Source organism: Elephas maximus, chromosome 25, assembly GCF_024166365.1.
Source record: "Elephas maximus indicus isolate mEleMax1 chromosome 25, mEleMax1 primary haplotype, whole genome shotgun sequence".
NCBI classification, from domain to species: Eukaryota; Metazoa; Chordata; class Mammalia; order Proboscidea; family Elephantidae; genus Elephas; species Elephas maximus.
The window spans coordinates 65907186-65928410 of NC_064843.1; the positions used below are offsets into that span (position 1 = coordinate 65907186).

General features: G+C 42.9%; 1 protein-coding gene and 1 long non-coding RNA gene across 8 annotated transcripts in view; one reads left to right on the top strand and one right to left on the bottom strand.

The window, feature by feature from the left end:
• NAPB (NSF attachment protein beta) overlaps window positions 1–19660 on the bottom strand; it is a 76383-nt gene extending 56723 nt beyond the window's left edge. For 4 of the 7 annotated variants that reach the window (XM_049869580.1, XM_049869579.1, XM_049869575.1 and 1 more), the window contains exon 1: window positions 19489–19660. In XM_049869580.1, the coding sequence (XP_049725537.1) occupies window positions 19489–19586 (98 nt within the window). In that variant the 5' untranslated portion in view covers window positions 19587–19660. Of the gene's footprint in view, window positions 1–11078; window positions 11371–19488 lie in introns of all 7 variants that reach the window. The other 3 variants (XM_049869576.1, XM_049869577.1, XM_049869574.1) reach the window with 1 other exon arrangement.
• LOC126067556 (uncharacterized) lies at window positions 18713–19451 on the top strand. The gene is made up of 3 exons (XR_007515431.1): window positions 18713–18730; window positions 19037–19154; window positions 19371–19451. It is a non-coding gene; the product is annotated as an uncharacterized LOC126067556 (long non-coding RNA).
• Window positions 19661–21225: the final 1565 nt, after the last annotated feature.

The following is a 21225-nucleotide window of genomic DNA, read 5'->3' on the forward strand; positions in this document are numbered from 1 at the left end:
AACTAGGTCGAAGGTTAACTCCTCAGCGCTTAGAGAAATCTATCAAGTCATATTTCCAAAGAACCAAGGCAAAAGGCCACATAAAGGAACGAATTTCACCACAAAGCACATGAAAAGATGCTCAACATCATTAGCCATCAGGAAAATGCAAATCAAAACCACAAGGAGATACCACTTCACACCCCTCTAGGATGTCTAGAATCAAAAAGTTGCTGTTATCGAAAATGTGAAGGCAATGGAACCTTGGTACACGGCTGGTAGGAATGCAAATTGGTGACGCCTCTCTGGAAAAGACTCCGGCAGTTTCTCAACAGGTTAAACAAAGTAACCACATGACCCAGCAATTTCACTCCCAGGAACACACCCAAAGAACTAAAAACATATGTGCATTCAAACACTTGCACGCAAATGCTCACAGCAGTATTATCCGTAATTGCCAAAAGGTGGAAACAACTCAAACGGCCAGCAGCTGATGGAGAAATAAAGTGTGGTATTCTGTACAATGGAATATTATTCCACGATAAAAAGGAATGAAGTAGTGACACATGCATGCGCTAACATGGGTGACCCCTGAAAACAGTATGTAAAGTGAAAGAATCTTGTCACAAAAGACCACATATTAGATGATTTCATTTATATAAAAGGTCTAGAATAGGCAAATATATACAGACAAAAAGTAGATTCATGGTTGCCTAACCTTGAGGTATGGGGGAAAATGGGGGGGGGTAGTGTAGTGAATGCTACAGGGGGTTTCTTTTGGTGAAGACGAAAACCATCTAAAATTCGTTGTGATGGTTGCACAGCTCAGTGAATATGCTAAAAATCCCTACATTGTGCACTTTAAATGCATGAACTGTATGGTATGTGAATTATACCTCAATAAAGTTGTTAGCCCCAAAAAAAAGAAAAAAAAAAAAAAGCAAACCTTAATGGAGACTGTGCTACATACCAAAAAATGAAGCGTCGGAACAAGAAAAATCTCTCACTCGCACCTTTATCTTACTTTTTTTTTCCATTTCAAATCTATCACTAGGTAACAGGTTTCACCAATGGAAAATTCCAAACATGAAAAAGTTTTTAATCTTAACCATAGTTCCTGGGAGCTAATAAAGACTTGCTACTTTCTTCTATCTTGTTTTTCCAAAATGTACCAGGAGTCTTGAACTTTAATTATAGTGCAATCATTCTTATTAAAGGTTTCCAAATAAAACTAGCTTAATTAAATGCACTTTATCCTGTTATTTTCAGAGAAAAATTCAGCTAAGAATAATGGAGCTTATATATTATGCCAGGTTTTATGCTAGGTATTTTCCACATTATGTCATTTTTATTATTGCAACAACCATGAAAGATAGTATCTCCATTTTAGAGAAGAGAAATCCATATCTGGAGGTAAATAGTTTGCTCAAGATCACCTAGCCAAGGTCAGTGATGGAGCTAATATCTCACTTTAAGTTCAGTGATCTTTATTACACTCTTATTCTCGACCACGCTAATTCAGGAAATATTTATTAGGATCTGTCTTTATGAGTCGGAATCGACTCGACGGCAGTGGGTTTCTACGTGTTAGAGAAAACATGAAGGAAAGAAAGTTCTTTCCCACAAGGAGGTCAGAATGCTGAGAAAAGAATATTAAACTTCAGGGCTAGAGGAGGTCTGAGAAAGAGTCCTAAGCTAGCCAAGGAACACTGGTGGCGCAGCGGTTAAGTGCTTGGTTGCTAACGGAAAGGTTGGCAGTCTGAACTCACCAGCCACTCTGTGGGAAAAAGATGTAGCACTCTGTTTCTGTAAAGATTACAGCCTTGGAAACCCACGGGGCAGTTCTACTCTGTCCTATAGGGTCACTATGAGTCGGAATCAACTGGACAACAACAGGTTTATCTAAGCTATCCAAGCTTCCCCTGCCTGTCCCCCTCCCACCCCCCGCCATGTTTCATTTAGGAAGCCTGGCTGCAAGCCACAACATGTCCCACCAGGAGCCAGAGAACAGCAGAACCATGGCTTGAGCCTGGGTTCCATGTCCTTGTCTATCTTTACTATCCCATCATGTCTATTTTCATTTAGATATGGGGGGGGATCAACGTGGGAAAACTATAGCCCCATTATTTCAAATAGCTCAGATGATATCTACAGACAAGTCACTAATCTTTTAAAAATTGATTTACCCGTAAGTACTCTAAAGTCTTAACCACCCCCATCCTGAACAGTAATTATACTGGCAGCTAGAGTACATACCAGGGCTTCAAACTGTTCATTCTGTTCTATTGATAATTTGTATTTCCACCCCAGATATACTAAATCAGAATCAACATTTTAATAAGATCTCCAGGTGGGAGCTCTATGTGTCACAGAGGTGTTTTTATTTAAAAACATTCTGAATTTTCCTCTTCTTTTCTGGATCCTCAGGTGAGGGGATCTTATTAAAACGTTGATTCTGATTTGGTATACCTGGGGGTGGAAATGCAAATTCTCAGCAGGGGCTCAAAGCGGAATGAACTGGTTCAAAGTCCTGGTACACACTATTCTAAAACTGTGGGTGGGGAGAAGGGAAACATTAAAGTAGAATCTGTGGGGACTAATGGCACACATACTGTGAGATGTACCCAAAGAAATGGTGACAACTGCTGAGGTACAAATAAAGCTGCCTCTAAAATTACAAGATATCAAAACAGAAATATCATAAAAAGTGAAAATAATAGTTCTATGATAATGCAGAAGGACAACTACAGAAACAAAATTCAGCTCTATTATCAGGATACCCAGAAGAGATGTCAAGTCATGTTTAAGGACTGAAAACAGAGACAGTTTTCAGTAGTACCTGGAATACTTAGCTTCATGTGAAACCTGGGGCGAAAAAACCCACCAACTCAAATAGCTCCCTCTTCATTACATTTCCACTTACCTAACAACAGCACCTTACCAACTAGAGAGAAGCTTTAGGGAAGGGGGACCAGCACAGGGCCAGGTACACAGACCTCAAAAACAATGACTGCTTAATGCCCGAATGAAAGAAATGATCCACACTGCACTTTAAAGAAAGGTTTTCCTAGGTGTCCCTCAAAACAGTAAGCAAAGATAGTAAGTGCTTCTTATGAATTGGATGTTATTGTTTTATTTAGCTGAGAAAGGCCAAGGTCAAAGTTGCAGAATTAGGTTCTCTCTAAAGCCTTAAAGTTTGATTGTGGGCCCACCATAAAACACCACAGGTAAGAGCCACATACTACAACAAAGTCCTTCCTTGAACAAATGGAAGAAACAACACTGACTGCGTTCTACTGCATTTCCTATGTGTGTTTTGTCTCATTTAGATTTTAAGCTCCTTACAGGAATCAAGTCTGTCTCCTGGGTGGCACACAATACATGCTAGAAAGTTGTTTCCAGATGGGTACCAATTCATCCAGATTGCCCAAAGAGGGAAAGAGAGGAACAACTACATCGACAACGTCCTCTGATCAAGGAATCTCTGGATAAGAATCATATGTTTATGATTTATCATTTTCTAAAACTGTTGTCCCACCCCATATCTCTCCCACACACCCAGGTCTGTGAGTCTCAAACTGAGTGCCATGTGCTAGCCCACAGCCTTGTGTTACTTGCCCAGGACATTATTGTAATTTAGAACTTTAGTATCTTTAAGTGGACATACACATTTGGATTTATGACAGAAAAGGAGAGGAAAATTCAGAATCCTTTTAAGAACACCTCTGCCACACATAGAATTCTTTTGTGATAACGTTACTTACCCTCTATATGCAATTTCCCCACACTTCTGCCAGTTTGTCGCACTTTGGGGGTTTATCTGTTGTTATGACGCTGAAAGCTATGCTACCGGTATTCAAATACCAGCAGGGTCGCTCATGGCGGACTGGTTTCGGCTGAGTTTCCAGACTAAGAGACTAGGAAAAAGGACCTGACGGTCTGCTTCTGAAAAGAATTAGCCAGTGAAAACCTTATGAATAGCAGCAGAACACTCATATAGTGCCAGAAGATGAACCACTGGGGAAGAGCTGCCTCCTCAAAGTAGAGTCAAATTTAATAACGTGGATGGAGTCAAGCTTGCAGGACCTTCATCTGCTGACGTGGCACAACTTAAAATGAGAAGAAATTGCTGCAAACACCCATTAATAATCGCAACCTAGAATGTACGAAATATGAATCTAGGAAAATTGGAGATCATCGAAAGTGAAATGGAACGCATAAACATCGATATCCTAGGCATTAGTGAGCTGAAATGGACTGGTATTGGTCATTTTGAATCAGGCAATCATTATGGTCTACTATGCCGGGAAAGAAAACTTGAAGAGGATTGGCGTTGCATTCATTGTCAAAAAGAACATTTGAAGATCTATCCTTAAGTACAACACTGTCAGTGATATAGTAATATCCACACACCTACAAGGAAGACCAGTTAATAAAACTGTTATTCAAATTTACTCACCAACCACTAAGGCCAAAGATGAAGAAACTGAAGATTTTTACCAACTTCTGCAGTCTGAAATTGATCGAATGTGCAAACGGGATGCACTGATAATTGCTGGGGATTGGAATGTAAAAGTAGGAAACAAAGGAGAAGGATCGGTAGTTGGTAAATATGGACTTGTTGACAGAAACAATGCCGGAGATCGTATGATTGAATTTTGTAAGACCAATGACTTCTTCATTGCAAATACCTTTTTTTCACCAACATAAATGGTGACTATACACATGGACCCCACCAGATGGAACACACAGAAATCAAAGTGGCTACATCTGTGGAAAAAGACGATGGAAAAGCTCAATATCATCAGTCAGAACAAGTTCAGGGTTCGACGACTGTGATCAAACCACCAATTACACATATGCAAGTTCAAGTTGAAACTGAAGAAAATCAGAACAAGTCCACAAGAGCCATACCTTGAGTATATCACACCTGAATTTAGAGACCATCTCAAGCAAGAATTGATTTGACATGCTGAATACCAAAGACCAGACAAGTTGTGGAATGACATGAAGGACATCATACATGAAGAAAGCAAGAGGGCATTAAAAAGACAGGAGAGAAAGAAAAGACCTAAATGGATGTCAGAAGAGACTCTGAAGCTTGCTCTTGAATGTCAAGAAGCTAAAGCAAAAGGAAAAAATGACGAAGTGGAAAGAGCTGAACGAATTTCAGAGAGCGGCTGGAGAAGCCAAAGTATTATAATGGCATGTGCAAAGACCTGAAGATGGAAAACCAAAAGGGAAGAACATGCTCAGCATTTCTCAAGCTGAAAGAACTGAACAAAAAATTCAAGCCTCGAGTTGCAATACTGAAGGATTCTACGGGGAAAATATTAAAACGATGCAGAAAGCATCAAAAGAAGATGGAATGAATATACAGAGTCACTATACTAAAAAGAATTGGTCGACATTCAACCATTTCAAGAGGTAACATATGATCAGGAACTGATGGTACTGAAAAAGAAGTCCAAGCTGCACTGAAGGCATTAGTGAAAAACAAGGTTCTGGGAATTGACAGAATACCACTTGCGATGTTTCAACATACCAATACAGCGCTGGAAGTGCTCATTCGTCCATGCCAAGAAATGTGGAAAACAGCTACCTGGGCAACCGACTGGAAGAGATCCATATTTATACCTATTCCCAAGAAACACGATCCCACCGAATGTGGAAATTATCAAACAGTATCATTAATAAGATACACAAGCAAAACTTTGCTGAAGATCATTCAAAAGCAGCTGGAATAGTATATCGACAGGGTACCGCCACAAATTCAAGCCAGATTTAAAAGAGGACGCAGAACCAGGATATCATTGCTGATGTCTGACGGATCCTGGGTGACAGCAGAAAATACCAGAAAGATGTTTACGTGTGTTTTATTGACTATGCTAAGGCATTCAACTGTGTGGATCATAACAAATTATGGATAGCATTTCGAAGAACGGGAATTCTGGAACACTTAATTGTGCTCAAGAGGAATCTGTACATGGATCAAGAGGCAATCATTGGAACATAACAAGGGGATACTGCATGGTTTAAAGTCAGAAAAGGTGTATGTCAGGGTTGTATCTTTCCACCAGACCTATTCCATCTGTATGCTGAGCAAATAATCTGAGAAGCTGGACTAATACGAAGAAGAACGGGGCATCAGGATTAGAGGAAAACTCATTAACAACCTGTGTTATGCAGATGACACAACCTTGCTTGCTGAAAGTGAAGAGGACTTGAAGCACTTACTAATGAAGATCAAAGACCACAGCCTTCAGTATGGACTGCACCTCAACATAAAGGAAACAAAAATCCTCACAACTGGACCAATAAGCAACATCGTAATAAACAGACAAAAGATTGAGGGTGTCAAGGATTTCATTTTACTTGGATCCTCAATCAACACCCACGGAAGCAGCAGTCAAGAAATCTCGAAAGATGCATTGCATTGGGCCAATCTGCTACAAAAGGCCTCTCTGAAGTGCTGAAAGGCAAAGATGTCACCTTGAGGACTAAAGTGTGCCTGACACAAGCCTTGTGTTTTTAATCACCTCATATGCATGTGAAAGCTGGACTATGAATAAGGAAGACAAAGAAGATTTGGCATTTTTCGACTGTGGTGTTGGTGAAGAATATTGAATATGCAATGGACTGCAAAAAGAATGAACAAATCTTAAAAGTACGACCAGAACGCTCTTTACAAGCAAGGTTAGCAAGGCTGTGTCTCATATACTTTGGACATGTTATTAGGAGGGATCAGTCCCTGGAGAGGGACATCATGCTTGGTAAAGCAGGTCAGTGAAAAAGAGGAAGAACCTCAAGGAGATGGATCGACACAGTGGCTGCAACAATGGGCTCAAGCATGGTAGCAATTGTGGGCATGGCACAGGACCAGGCAGTGTTTCGTTCTGTTGTGGAAAGGGTTGCTATGAGTCAGAACTGACTTCAGGGCACCTAACAACAATATGGAATTTATTTTCATCTGATATTTCTTTTCTGTAATCTCTGCAGATTTCTAAAAACTTGGGGTTTCCCTAGATAAACTTAACTCTTCCAAGAATACTTTATTTCTGGGTGTAATTATATTTACAAATAGTCCAATTTTTTTCATGTCGATGCAGGAAGGAAATCCGAGGCAGAAGAGATACAGAGACCAAACGGGAGACACTGTAGAGAAAGGCAGGTGAGAGATACTGGTCAGAATTCTAATTTGAATTCTTTCACCAAAAGCCTACAGGCACTAGATTGAGGCAGCATTTATAAGTTCCTGTGTTTTTTCACAAAACGGCAATACAGAAGTACAAGGTGCAGTGAAAAGGATGTGGGCTTTGGAGTCAGACTACCTACGAATTAGCTGTGTGTTACCTACCAGTGGAAACCCTGGTGGCGTAGCAGTTAAGTGCTACAGCTGCTAACCAAGAGGTCGGCAGTTCGAATCCTCCAGGTGCTCCTTGGAAACTCTATCGGGCAGTTCTACTCTGTCCTTTAGGGTTGCTATGAGTCGGAATCGACTCGACGGCACTGGGTTAGAACAGCAGGACTCTCTCGCTGAGCCTCATTTCCTCATCTTGGAAGATAAAATCACACCAAAACTAGCCAGCATTATACAGAGCAAATACCGTCCCAGCACTCCGACTTAGACTCTTCGATAAGAGAAGTTTGTCAATCAATTCGGCAATGATTCAATTTTCTGATAACTTCTCACTTTAGTTCTGTTTATTTAAAAAAAAAAAAAAATATATATATATATATATCCTCAGAAACAGAAAACCACATGAGACATTTTTTAAGGATCGTCTGACCAAAGTATCTGTGCTTAAACTTAATTTCCATAAATGAAGTTTATGAGAAGTACATCAAGGAAAGCTGAGTGATCTTTGTTTTGGTAGTTATGTCCCAATGCCTCAACTTGATATGGAGAATAGCCTTTCTAATACAGGGGAAATATGTATGGGCTAGACCCATTAATAAAACAACACAAAGATACTAAAATATATAAGAAAGCCAAGAATAGTAATTATTGAATAATCTCAGAAATGACCTTTATACACAACACGACTTGCCAAGAATAGTTTTTAAATTGAATTTCAATCTTGACAAAAATTCCATTTTTAAGCTAAACTGAAATCTTTAAAAAATATCTACGACACAGCCAATTAATATAATTGATGTCAGTAAGTTGTATACTTGTAAAAAGTTGAACTGGCAGAGTTATGTGACAGACGTATTTACAAAAATGACAACAACAAAGACCAGCTGCTGAGGCTGCTCATGTACATCAAAACACCTCATGGGATTTGGCTCCTTAGTTTGAAGGTTTAGGGTCATGGTTTCATGCGACATTCCAGTTAATTGGCCTGATGTCGTGTTTAGTGCTTCTGTCCTACCACCTAGTTACACTGCGTTGTGCCTTGGGTCTTAAAAGCTCGTTAAGCCCCCATCCGAGGTTAAGAGACCATCCAATTGGTCTCTCTTTGCCTGGAGCAAAGGAGGAAGAAGGAAAGTCAGGAATGGGTGGAGGAAATGGAATGTGTTGCTAATTGCCTCCGTGAAAACTGAATCCTTTGCGCCATGAGAACAGAACTGGATGGTGCCCAGCTACCATTACCAAACATTTTGGTCAAAATGTCTATAGAAGAATCCAGATCAAAAGGAGGAAAATGCAGAACAGAATTTAAAATTCGCATGGAACTCAGACTTTCTGGAGCCATGGAGGCTGGATGAACCCCTGGAACTATTGCCCTGAAATAATATTTAAAGCTGAAACGAGAACTATCTCCCTAAGTCTTCTTAAAGCAAAATAGTTTAGCTTGAACTAGTAAAGAATGTCCGTCTTGAGAACTGTGCTCTTTTAAGAACTGCCTATATGAGATCAAACTGACAACAGCAACGGGAAAGATTAGAGAGGGAACTCAGGGGGCAGTGTATTTATGCTAATGGTGAACAATTTTGAAAAGGGTGAGAATGGCTGCAGAACTTGAAAAATGTGACCAATATCACTGAATTGTACCTGTAGAAATTGTTGAATTGGTATATGTTCTGCTGTGTATATTCTCAACAAATTCAAATAAATTAAAAAAAAAAAACAAAAAAACACTGATGAGACTTCTGGTTCCTATAGGATAATGAAGGCTGTCTAAAATACTAATTCTCCACACATCCTCCCAAAACCATACAGATAAACAAGGAACAAATATCACCACTCATAATCTGTGCCTATAGCAAAAGTAGAAGACAGGATACAACAAACTTCAATTTAAATATAATTGGGAAAATAAAAATCCAAAACTAGCTGAGTCAGCAACAGAGCTCATGCTGGAATGGATCAGGGGGTACAGAGCAGACAAAAGATGAGAGTGCAGCCCGGTCCAAGCAATGGCAGGTAAAAGACAATAACACCATAGCAATAAAAAGTTCCACTCTGAGTGAGGAAATGCTGAGAATAGATCTAAAAGACCTGGGTTTCCAATGCTGTAAATCTTACAGAAGCAGACTGCCACATTTTTCTCCCACTGAGCAGCTGGTGGGTTCATACTGCTGACCTTTCAGTTCACAGCCAAGTATTTTAACCACTGTGCCACCAGGGCTCCTGTTACCAGAGTAGGTGGATCCTAAACCTAATCACTTCTGAGTCACAAGAGCAGAACAGACAGAAAGACACACACGGGGGACGACAGACACTACAGAACGCCAAGGAACTTACAGGGCTACCAACAAGAAAAGATGTCCCCCTGAGCCACACCCTGAACTGGACTTCCAGCCTCCTGAACTGTGGTATTTCTGTTACAGCAGCACTAGGTACCTAAGACAAGCACTTTTAAACAAGTAAGAAGAGCTTCAGGGATACTATACGAACTTCCAACTAAGAGATGACTAGAGAACATCGGAAAAAAAGACTGGTGGTGGTACTGAATATGCTTTATTATAGATTTAAGATGAAAAAAGAGAGGACAAAGGTGGAAGAACAATATAGAAATATCGTATGTTCTGACAAAGTAGAAATAACTAAAAGAAACTCAAAGAACAATGGAGAAAAGGGGAGGGAGGGAGTAAAATATGCCCACAGACTAGGTATATAATAAGGGTTTTTCAAAGCAAACGAAATAATAGATGTTGAGGAAAGGAAAGGAGTCCCTGGGTGATGCAAATGGTTAAGTGCTCAGCTACTAACTGAAAGGCTGGTGGTTCAACTCCACCCAGAGATGCCTTTGGAGAAGGGTTTGGCGATCTATTTCTTAAAGACCACAGCCATTGAAAACTCTGTGGTGCACAGTTCTACCCTGAACCAAACGGGGTTACCACAAGTCAGAATCAACTCAATAGCAACTGGTCTGGTTTTGGTTCTAAGTAAGGAAAAGAAGGTAAGAGTATTAAAAAAGATATATATAAAAGTAACCCGAAGAACAAAAACAAACCTTCATATGAAAAAAACATGGCAAATAAAACAACACACAGTAAATATAAAGTAACACAACAGAGTTAAAAACCAGTAATATCAGTAACAGTAAAAGGGTTACAAAAGATTTTCAGATTTGCTCACAAAACAAAACCCAGCTCTATGCTCAATACGAAAAGCACAACTGAAATAAAGCTATTCAGAAAGACTTAGAGATGGTCAAAGGTACGCTGTTGTCAGGTGCCGTTGAGGTGGTTCCGACTCACAGTGACCCTGTGTACAACAGAATGAAACACTGCCAGGTCCTGTGCCATCCTCACAATTACTGCTATGCTTGAGCCCACTGCTACAGCCTTCCAACCTGAGGCGCTCATCTTCCAGCACTGTATCATACAGTGCTCCACTGCTACTCACGCATGAGGTTTTTACTGGCTAAATCTTTTCAGAAGTGGACCGCCAAATCCTTCTTCCTAGTCTCTCTTAGTCTGGAAGCTCAGCTGAAACCTGTCCTCCATGGGTGACCCTGCTGGTATTTGAATACTGGCGGCATAGCTTCCAGCGTCACAGCAACACGCAAGCCCCTAGAGTACAACAACCAAGAGACGCGTGGGGGAGTCAAAGGTATACCAAATATAATCAACCAGCTTTTGTTAGATCTGTTGCAATAATAGATAGCCCCCAAATCTCCCAAAGGTTTCTCTCTGGCTCATTTTACCTTAATTACAGGTTGGTTGTGGCTCTGCTAGTTCTTCTCCATGTGTCTTCCTTCTTTATTCTTGAAACGCAGCCCCTATCTGCAAGTATACTTCTTATGGCAGAGAGGAAAACAACTGGCAGAAGCATGGAATGACCCCTGCAGCATTTGCTCAGATACAGCATGCATCAAGTTCACTCATACTCCATCAGCCAGAGCTAGTCACAAGGCCAACAGGTGGGGAGGGGCAGCACACTCTTCCCAGAGCTGGGCAGCCGAAGTCATACGGCAACTCCTCTTGTATAATACAGTCCTAATGCATGCAAATGCAAGCAATAAGAAAGCAGGAATTACTATTCTGATATCAGACAAGGTGCAATTTAGGTTCAAAAGCATTAAATGAGATAAAGAAGCTCATTTCATAACGCTAAAGACGCAATTCATAACTGTATTCGTTGTGAATATCTATGTACCGAAACACAGCAGCATTTATAAAGCAGAAACTATGAGAGATGCAAGAGAAGAAAAACAGAAATAACACTAATAACAGGAGACATTGGCACATCCCTTTCAGTCCAAAGCAGGTTAAACAGACATAAAAAACCTAGACAACATAATCAAAAGCAGATCTTGTTGTGTGCCATCGAGTCAATTCTGACTCACAGGGATCCCAGAGGACAGAGTAGAACTGTCCCATATGCTTTCCAAAGCTGTAATCTTTTTTTTTTTTTTTAAATTGTACTGTGGATGAAGGATTACAGAACAAACTAGTTTCCCATTTAAGGCCCCAGATGCTACTCACCAAACAGAGTGTAGAACATTTTCTTCATAAACTCTGTTACGCCAGTTGAGCTAGATCTTCCCCGAGACCACGGTCCCCACAGGTAAGGCTGCCATCTTTACAGAAGCAGACACCACATCTTTCCCCACAGAGAACTGGTGGGTTCGAAATGCCAACCTTTTACTTAGCAGCCGAGAGCTTAACCACTTTACCACCAGAGCTCCTACAAGATCTTGGGGATCTCAATCAAATCACATAAGCTGATAACAGAAAATACATCATCTGAGTAGCATCTGGGGTCTTAAGAGCCTGTAAGCGGCCATCTAAGATACCCCACTGGTCTCACCCCCCTCGGGAGCAAGAAAGAATGAAGAAAACTAAAGACACAAGGGAAAGATTAGTCCAAAGGACTAATAGACCACATCTACTACGGCCTCCACCAGACTGATCCAGTACAACTAGATGGTATCCGGCTACCACCACTGACTGCTCTGACAGGGATCACAATAGAGGGTCCCAGACAGAGTTGGAGAAAAATGTAGAACAAAATTCTAACTCACAAAAAAAGACCAGACTTACTGGCCTGACAAAGACTGGAGAAACCCCAAGACTGTGGCCCCTGGACACCCTTTTGGCTCAGTAATGAAGTTACTCCTGAAGTTTACCCTTCAGCCAAAGATTATACAGGCCCATAAAACAAAATGAGACTAAAGGGGCACAGCAGCCCAGGGGCAAGGACCAGCAGGCAGGAAGGGACAGGTAAACTGGTAATAGGGAACCCAAGGTCGAGACAGGAGAGTGCTAACATGTCACGGGGCTGTTAATGTCATAAAACAATATGTGTACTAACCATTTCATGAGAAGGCAGTTCGTTCTGTAAACCTTCATCTAAATTATAACAAAAAAAGAAAGAAAACACACCGCCTCCCCAAGTGTTCATGGATCACTTATGAATGCCCACCATACATTAGGTGGCAAAAAAAAGCCTCAATAAGCTCCTGATCAAAATGAAATAAAACTGGAAAATGATAATAACATATAAAAAAGGCCCTTCAACCTGGAACAAAATACTTAAACAACTTTAGGGTCAGAGGGGAAACAATGCCATTTAAGCTACGCAAAATTCCTCATCATTTTTTAGCACAATCAATTGATATCGTCTGTTGTAGACTGAATTATGTTCCCCCAAAACATATTAAGTTCTAACCCCTGTACCTGGGAATGAGAGCCTGATTGGAAACAGAGTTTTCTTTTGGTATGTTAGTGAGTCCATACCAGAGAAGGGTGGGTCCTAAACCTAATCCCTTCTGAGGTACCTTATATAGGGGAGTGTAGACACAGAGACAGGTACCTGGGGTAGGGGAGTATAGACACAGAGACGGGTACCTGGGGTAGGGGAGTATAGACACAGAGATGGGTACATGGGGAGAGGCCATGTGAGGACAGAGGCAAGTATGTCTGTAAGCAGCAAACGAATGCCAAGAATTGCCAGCAGTCAAAAGAAACTAGGAGAGAGGCTCACAGGAGGAATCGACAGGGCTGGGACATGGCTGGGCCTTCTGGTGTCCAAAACTGTTAGAAAATAAACTTCTGTTCTTTAAAGCCACCTACTTTGTGTTATTTTGTTATGGCAGCCTTAGGAGACTAAGACGCTGTCTAAAATTAACAAATCAGGAAGGGGAAGTATTCTAAAGTTATTCAGAATTATGAATGTAACCATCAGAAGAACTCAAAAGAAACAATAAAAAATGCTTACTTCTGGGGAGTGATATTTAGGAGAGGGAAGACTCAGGGAGAATTTTACTTTTCATTTGAAACCCCTCTGCACTCCTTGCATTTTTCTACCATGTGCAGCTGTGTTTTATAATAAACAAATATATAAGTAAGGCACAGAAGAAAGTAACATGAATACTCCTTCACTTTGTACATTTTTGTTCTTGAAAATTAGACCCCCCCCCCCCCAAAAAATCAGCATTTGTATACATTCATTTCTTCTCCACCAAGCGCCATGTGCTGGGTGAGGTGCTGGGCAATAAAACAATAGACTCCCAAGGAGCTTACATTCTAAAGCTCCAGGCCACCACTGGGTTCTCTCTCCCTCTTCAAAGCAAGTCTGCACCTCACAGGGCTCACAAGAATGAGAGGATACATTGTGAAAACTGTAAAATTCTGAACAGAAAATGGCCAGTCTGGTAATAGTTTATCATTTGATATCCAAACTGTAACTTGACACTAAAATTACCAAACAAAATGTTTATAATTAACAGTAATATAGCTCTGTGTAGCCTAATAAGTGTTCTGACACCTCATGCAATCTTTACAACAATCCTAAAAAGTGGACTCTGTCCCTCTGTCCATTTGAAAGCTAAAAAAAAAAGGAAGCTCCAGGTAGGATTTACTCGGCCAGGTTCACCACACTAGTAAATGAGAGAGCTAAGCCCATATTTCACCTTGCCATATATAATAATACATATTTCTTACATAACACATGTTATATACATATATATATATATATATATATATAAACAATATGTAGTCCCGGTGGCACAGTGGTTAAGCATTCGTCTGCTGACCAAAAGGCTGGCAGTTAAATCTACCAGGGGCTCCTTGGAAACCCCAGGGGGCAGTTTTACTCTGTCCTATACTGTCGCTATGAGTCAAAATCAACTCGACGGCAATTTTTTTTTTTAAATAAACAATATATACTTTTTCTTATATAATTATATAGAAAATACATATATTTCTTATACTATACCACCTGTCTCTGTAAGTAAATCTGAGCTTAATGATTTTTTTTTTTAACCCAATCTGCATTTGAAAATCAACTGTAACTAGGGAAGACTGAAATGCTTTACACTATCACATGGCCATACCATATTTTGGCAAAATTTTAAAACTTAAATCTTTGTCAAAACAAAGCTGAGTGAAAAATATGGATAAGCCTACCATGGTTATGGAATACAGTTACACGTCATTTAATGTCCACGATATGTTCTGTGATACGGAATACAGTTACACGTCACTTAACGTCCACGATATGTTCTGTCATATGGGATACAGTTACATGTCCCTTAATGTCCACGATATGTTCTGTGATACGGAATACAGTTACATGTCACTTAATGTCCACGATATGTTCTGTGATACGGAATACAGTTACACGTCATTTAACGTCCACGATATGTTCTGTGAAATAGGGCATTATGTTATGTGGATGTTGTGTGAGTGCATACTACGTATATACCGGCAGTCTCCAGGTTACAAATGTCTGACTTATGTACAATCTGTAGTTATGAACCAACCTTCGTAAAGCCTATTAAAAATTCAGTGTAATTTTTAATGGTTCATAATCACAAGCGGGCACTACTTTTAGACACACATCAAAGCTATATGGGATACTGTAGTGTACGTGTACTGAATAAACAGTCAAGATACTGTGCACAGTATTGTATTTAAGCTAGTGTATCTGGATGTTGCATCTACTATGTCTGGTAACACCCACTAAGTCCCGTTCTCCCATAAGGATTTCTGACTTCTATTATAGCCTTAAGGGACCACTGATGAACGTGCAGTTGGACTTTGCCCAAACAGACATCATACAGCACAGGACTGTATTCCCAATTGTCACAAATGGCTAATAAATTACCGATTCAAGGTTATTTCAAGATAACCCTATAGTGCCTTTCATTAGATTTACATTGACACTGTCAGATTTATGGCTCTTTTGTAGCTTTAATATTGGGAAACATTCCAAAGCAAAGGCAGATAGCAATTCTTTGAAGTGCACTGCGTAGGTTATCTGCAACCTGTGGTTTGCTGGCAACAACATGGAGATTCAAAGCTCTCATACTGTCTGACCCAGCTCATTTTAAGATCACACCAGCAACTCATGAAGATTCTAAACCAGAACTGGAAATTAACTGAAATTCTATAGCTCATTCATGGCAACAACCTAAATGACATTACTCCTTAGGTATACCCTTACGTAGTATACTTTTACCCTTCAGAAAGAGTTAAGCTTTACTTTAATTCCACAGCTACAAGAACACATCACTATTTAACCAGCAAACACAAAAATAGAATACCACTAACAGCGCAATGTTTGCATCCTTCTTTAGCAATTTTCCTGCAGGTGGGTTGCAGGGAAGGAATACTGACACCCTGCATATCAAGCAGACAGGGCATGGGACTTATGCTTTACATGCGGCAGAAATATTTGACTGACTCTTTGTCATGAATACACAACGCGTACTTTCATCTAATTTCACTGAAATCAACAACAACAGAACTATGGAACAGTACTGATGAGACGGGATTACAACAAAAGCGGCGTGGGTGGTGGATAAATGAAGCAGGAGATGAACTCATAATAGGCTTTAGCTTGCAATTAGGGTATTAGAAGGAGTCTGTGATGAGAAATATCTGCAATATGCTGAGTACCTTTTAATGGCCGCCACATCCTTAAAACAGTATCACTGTCTCCTTTGACGCACTAGCTGATCAGCTCTTAAATATGTGGGCTTGGATGACACGCAATGCATTCAATGTCTGTATTTTAAAAGCCAATCAATTCAGGAGTCTGACATGGAAATGGACTACAGGGTGATTTGAAAAAGGATAACATGTTGACCATTAATAAGAAAAATGGGAAGTTCTATAGTTTTTTTTTTATAGTTAAGAAAGGGGGGAGGTGGAGTAACACATACTAATGCCTAGAATGGTGATGACAGGTGCAAGCGATGCTAGATATAACTTAGGATTCTAAACATCTAACACTGATATAAAATTTTAGACGTCCCATTGTATCTGACAGTGAAGGTAGGACTGGTTTTTGGCTTCAAATAAGTTTACTAGTAAAACTCACAGAACTCGAGTACTCTTCCTTCCCCAAGAGTTCCTGGGCCCAAGTAGTACTAGAAATAACACAGTCCTCATTGTTTACATAATTATTTATTGTACTTTAACACTTATGCTTACAAACTGCTTTCAGATATTTTATTTCATTAAAAGACCAATTACCCAGTCCAAAAGGTCTTTGGCTGTGAAATCCTGCAAAAAACTATCTGGCACTGTTTCCTAGATAAATAATTGTGACTGGTGATGTTGATGATAATATTTTCATAATCCTCATCCCCAACAGCTATGGCTCTAAATGTTCTACACACATTACCTCAAAGAATCCTCAGAAACTGTGAGATGTTAATATTACTATTCCCAATTTATAAAAGAGACTGTGGGAAAGAGAGGCTCAGTAACTTGCTCTGGGACACAAAGGTAGGTTAAACCTATGATGCGCGAACTCTGGTGCAAACTTATTGTGAACAGTGGAGATGAAAGTCTTCTTGTAAAGCCTCACTGTCAACAGGTGACCAACAGTCAATGAAGAAAAGAGATGTTTCTTTAAAAGGAAAAGGCTTTTCAAAAATCCTTTTAGTCAGTATTACTGGCTCAGGACCTAGTCTTGTTTCACAACACCATACCTCTTTACAAAAAGGAGTGCTGGCCTGAGACAACCATCAGGTATGTCCTTTCTCCACCAATTACAGATTCTTTCCCAGGGAAGCACACTCCGAATTGAGATACATTGTAAACATTAAGATCACCTCCTGGTATGAGGTGCTGTGATGTTAAAATTCATCTGAATAAACTCTAAATGTTTTGTGAATCAGAGAAAGCTACTGTTTGGTATTAGCATCAAGTATTATGCAACGTTCAATATGTTTTGTCCTAACATTTAAAGGAGAAACAAAATTTATAATTTGCCATTATATTTTTGAACTACACATCACATGAGACATTTAGAAACCAGCTGGAATAAATGCCCTGTAACTGAGAGGCTCTTGTGGACAGGGACCCTCATCTTTGTGCACCTTTGCATTTGCACTACCGTGTGCTTCATGAAACTAAGCATTTCCTGGAGGTGTATTCCAGTAATACAGTAAGGTATTAGACTTTATAGTCAAAAGAATTAAAGTGGCAAAACAAGGGCCCAATACGTGTATTTTCTGAACTAAGATTACAACCTGAATTGTAGAGAAATAAAATTGTGCCCGGTAATTCAGTAATTAAATATGTACCACTGGTTCTTCTCAGGAATAAAAATCTGCTCTTCGTGTCAGTATTTTCACTTTCAAGAAGAAAAAAGCAAAACACTTAATTTCCGCCTCTCTCACCCTAAACAGCTGAATCATTTACATATTTAACAGCCGGACTTCTACCAAGAGCTGTCATTGCCGACTGTTAGCTGAGAGGTGCCGAATTTAAACCTTCCCTAGGGCACCATGGAAGAATTAGGGGAAATTAACACGATCCCCAAACTTATACACGGGCTGCGTTATCGTTGACCAAGCAGGAGGCCCTGTCTGAGAAAACGTCTTGGTCTGTTGCACAACTACAGGTTCCGCGTCTACCCCGCGACTGGCCGGGCTAGAGGCGAGCGGCCCCAACCTCCGGGCGCGGGCCTCCGGGGGCAGTCGGCTCCAGCTCCCCGCAGCTCACCGAGGCACCTCAACGTGGGGCTCACGCCCGACCCGGAGGGACGTGGGGGACGCTAGGGGGGCTCTAGAAGGCGCGGGGTATCTTAGGGCCCATGAGGAGCTCTGGAGGTTCCCGGGGGCCCTCAGGGAGGTCTGGGGGCCCTCAAGGAGATCTGGGGGGCCTGGGGGGATCTGGGGGTCCTCAGGGAGGTCTGGGGGGCCTAGGGGGATCTGGGGGCCCTCAAGGAGATCTGGGGGGCCTGGGGGGATCTGGGGGTCCTCAAGGAGGTCTGTGGGGCCTAGGGGGATCTGGGGGCCCTCAAGGAGATCTGGGGGTCCTCAGGGAGATCTGGGGGGCCTGGGGGACCTTAGGGAGGTCTGGGGGCCCTCAGGGAGATCCGGGGGTCCTCAGGGAGGTCTGGGGGCCCTCAAGGAGATCCGGGGGTCCTCGGGGAGCTCTGGGGGGCCTGGGGGGATCTGGGGGCCCTCAGAGAGATCTGGGAGTCCTCAGGGAGGTCTGGGGATTCTCAGGGAGGTCTGGGGGCCCTCAGGGAGATCCGGGGGTCCTCAGGGAGGTCTGGGGGGCCTGGGGGCCCTCAGGGAGGTCTGCGGGGCCGGGGGGCCCTCAGGGAGGTCTGCGGGGCCTGGGGGCGATCTGGCGGTCCTCAGGGAGATCTGGGTGTCCTCAGGGAGGTCTGGGGGGCCTGGGGGCCCTCAGGGAGGTCTGGGGGGCCTGGGGGCCCTCAGGGAGGTCTGCGGGGCCGGGGGGCCCTCAGGGAGGTCTGCGGGGCCTGGGGGCGATCTGGCGGTCCTCAGGGAGATCTGGGTGTCCTCAGGGAGGTCTGGGGGGCCTGGGGGCCCTCAGGGAGGTCTGCGGGGCCGGGGGGCCCTCAGGGAGGTCTGCGGGGCCTGGGGGCGATCTGGCGGTCCTCAGGGAGATCTGGGTGTCCTCAGGGAGGTCTGGGGGGCCTGGGGGCCCTCAGGGAGGTCTGCGGGGCCGGGGGGCCCTCAGGGAGGTCTGCGGGGCCTGGGGGCGATCTGGCGGTCCTCAGGGAGGTCTGGGGGGGCCTCAGGGAGGTCTGGGGGCCTGAGGATCGGGGGGGCCCCGGGAAAGCCGCAGGGCGAGGGCGTCGGGACGGAGACGCCCTCAGGGCGAGCGCGGACCGGAGCTCACCCAAACAGCCCTCGCAGGAAGGAGTGGGAGGCTTTGACTCGCTTCTCGGCCTCCGCCATCAGCTGCACGGCTTCACGCTCCTTCCCTGCGTTGTCCATGTCGCCGCCACGGCCTCTGCCACCTCAGCCGGCCAGCGATGCGTCCACAGCTCCTGCCTACACCTCCCTCCCCGGCAGCCCCCGGGCGCAGGCGCCGCGCGCACGTCCTGTCGGGAGTTGTAGTCCGCGGGCCCGCCTCCGCCGCGCAGGGGCGCGGGGCGTGCACTACACTTCCCGTGCGGCCGCAGGACGGGGGGCGTGGCCCCGGCTTCGGCTCGGGGCCGCGACGCTCTGGAGGGATCCTAAGCCAAAGGGATGTTTAGGCTTTGAGTGTGTGGAAGATGGGAGACGGCTGCCTGAGAAACGCAGCACCGTGGTGGCTCGGGAATTCCTGCTGACTACGCCTGACGAGTGGCAACGAGATGGTTGAAGGCACGGGGATAACAGACTGGAAGTCTCAACACAGACGCAAGTTCCCCGGAGCAGCCGCTGCAAGCGATTGCATCGCCCTGTGATCCCACCGCGCGCGCGCCAGAGTCCAAGGCGGGCAGAAGGAGCCGCTTTTATCTTCCAGGGCTGGAGGTTCGGAACGTATGATCTTCCCCAGAACAAGTGCGGAGTTATTTTTACGTTCCCAAACTGCAGCCCTCTGTCGTCCCCCTTCCTGGGTTATAAATGAGCTGGCATTTAATATGCACAATCCACTCTCTGTATTGACCGAATTCCATGCTCTCTTATTCTTTACATAATGCTGGCTTGAGGGGAGTGAGGGTAGGTCTTCTGGGACAAAATTCCTGCGTGCCAGGAGGACTTTAATCTCCTGGAAGTATCCATAGGTAGATAGAATCGTGTGCCAGACTTGCAGGCCTCTTCCAGCGATAGTTATTTTTTAATGCAATGTCTAGACGGATTACACTTGGCAATGCCAAAGTCGAGATGGTGGAGCAAGTATGAGTATCGCTGCCAAGTGAGAATTTGTGAAAATTTCAAACTAATAAATAAGGTTGTGGACATTAGCATGCAAAATTTAAGAAAATGAAGCCTGTCTTTAGAGGGAAAGGCAAGAGAGGCCAAACTCCTACAAAGAAAGATATCTAAAGCATATATCACAGAGTTCATTCATTTCAGGACACTACAAAGAGGAGGAAGTCTTGCATATCTGTACAGAGCTTATTTACTGTCCTTACATGCATTGTTCTAACTTGGACAAGCTTATTTCACAGTGAATACTTTTGGAGCCATATGGGGGAAGGAGTCAGGAAACTGGAGGTGGCAGTAAATGTAGGAGTGAAGAGAGAAAAACTGTAAATTAAGAGTGGCAGCAGTATGTTTTGAAATTTTGGGTTGTTCCTGGGCATTTCCCTTACTCTTTTCTTTCTCAGGAAACGCTGGTGGCACAGTGGTTAAGAGCTTGGCTGCTAACCAAAAGATGGGCAGTTTGAATCTACCAGCTGCTCCTTGGAAACCATATGGGGCAGTTCTACTCTGTTCTATAGGGTTGCTATGAGTTGGAATCTACTCAACGGCAATGGGTTTGGGTTTTTTTTTTTTCTTTCTCACAGGAAACCTAAGGACACTGTCATCCTCCCTCTAGTCCACACCCAGGTGGAGGAGAAACTCCAAAGAATTATTTGCTGTGTACAGCAAGTCTTTTCTCCTCCTATAAGGCTAGGTGAAAGCAAGGGTGGAGGGGAGAGAT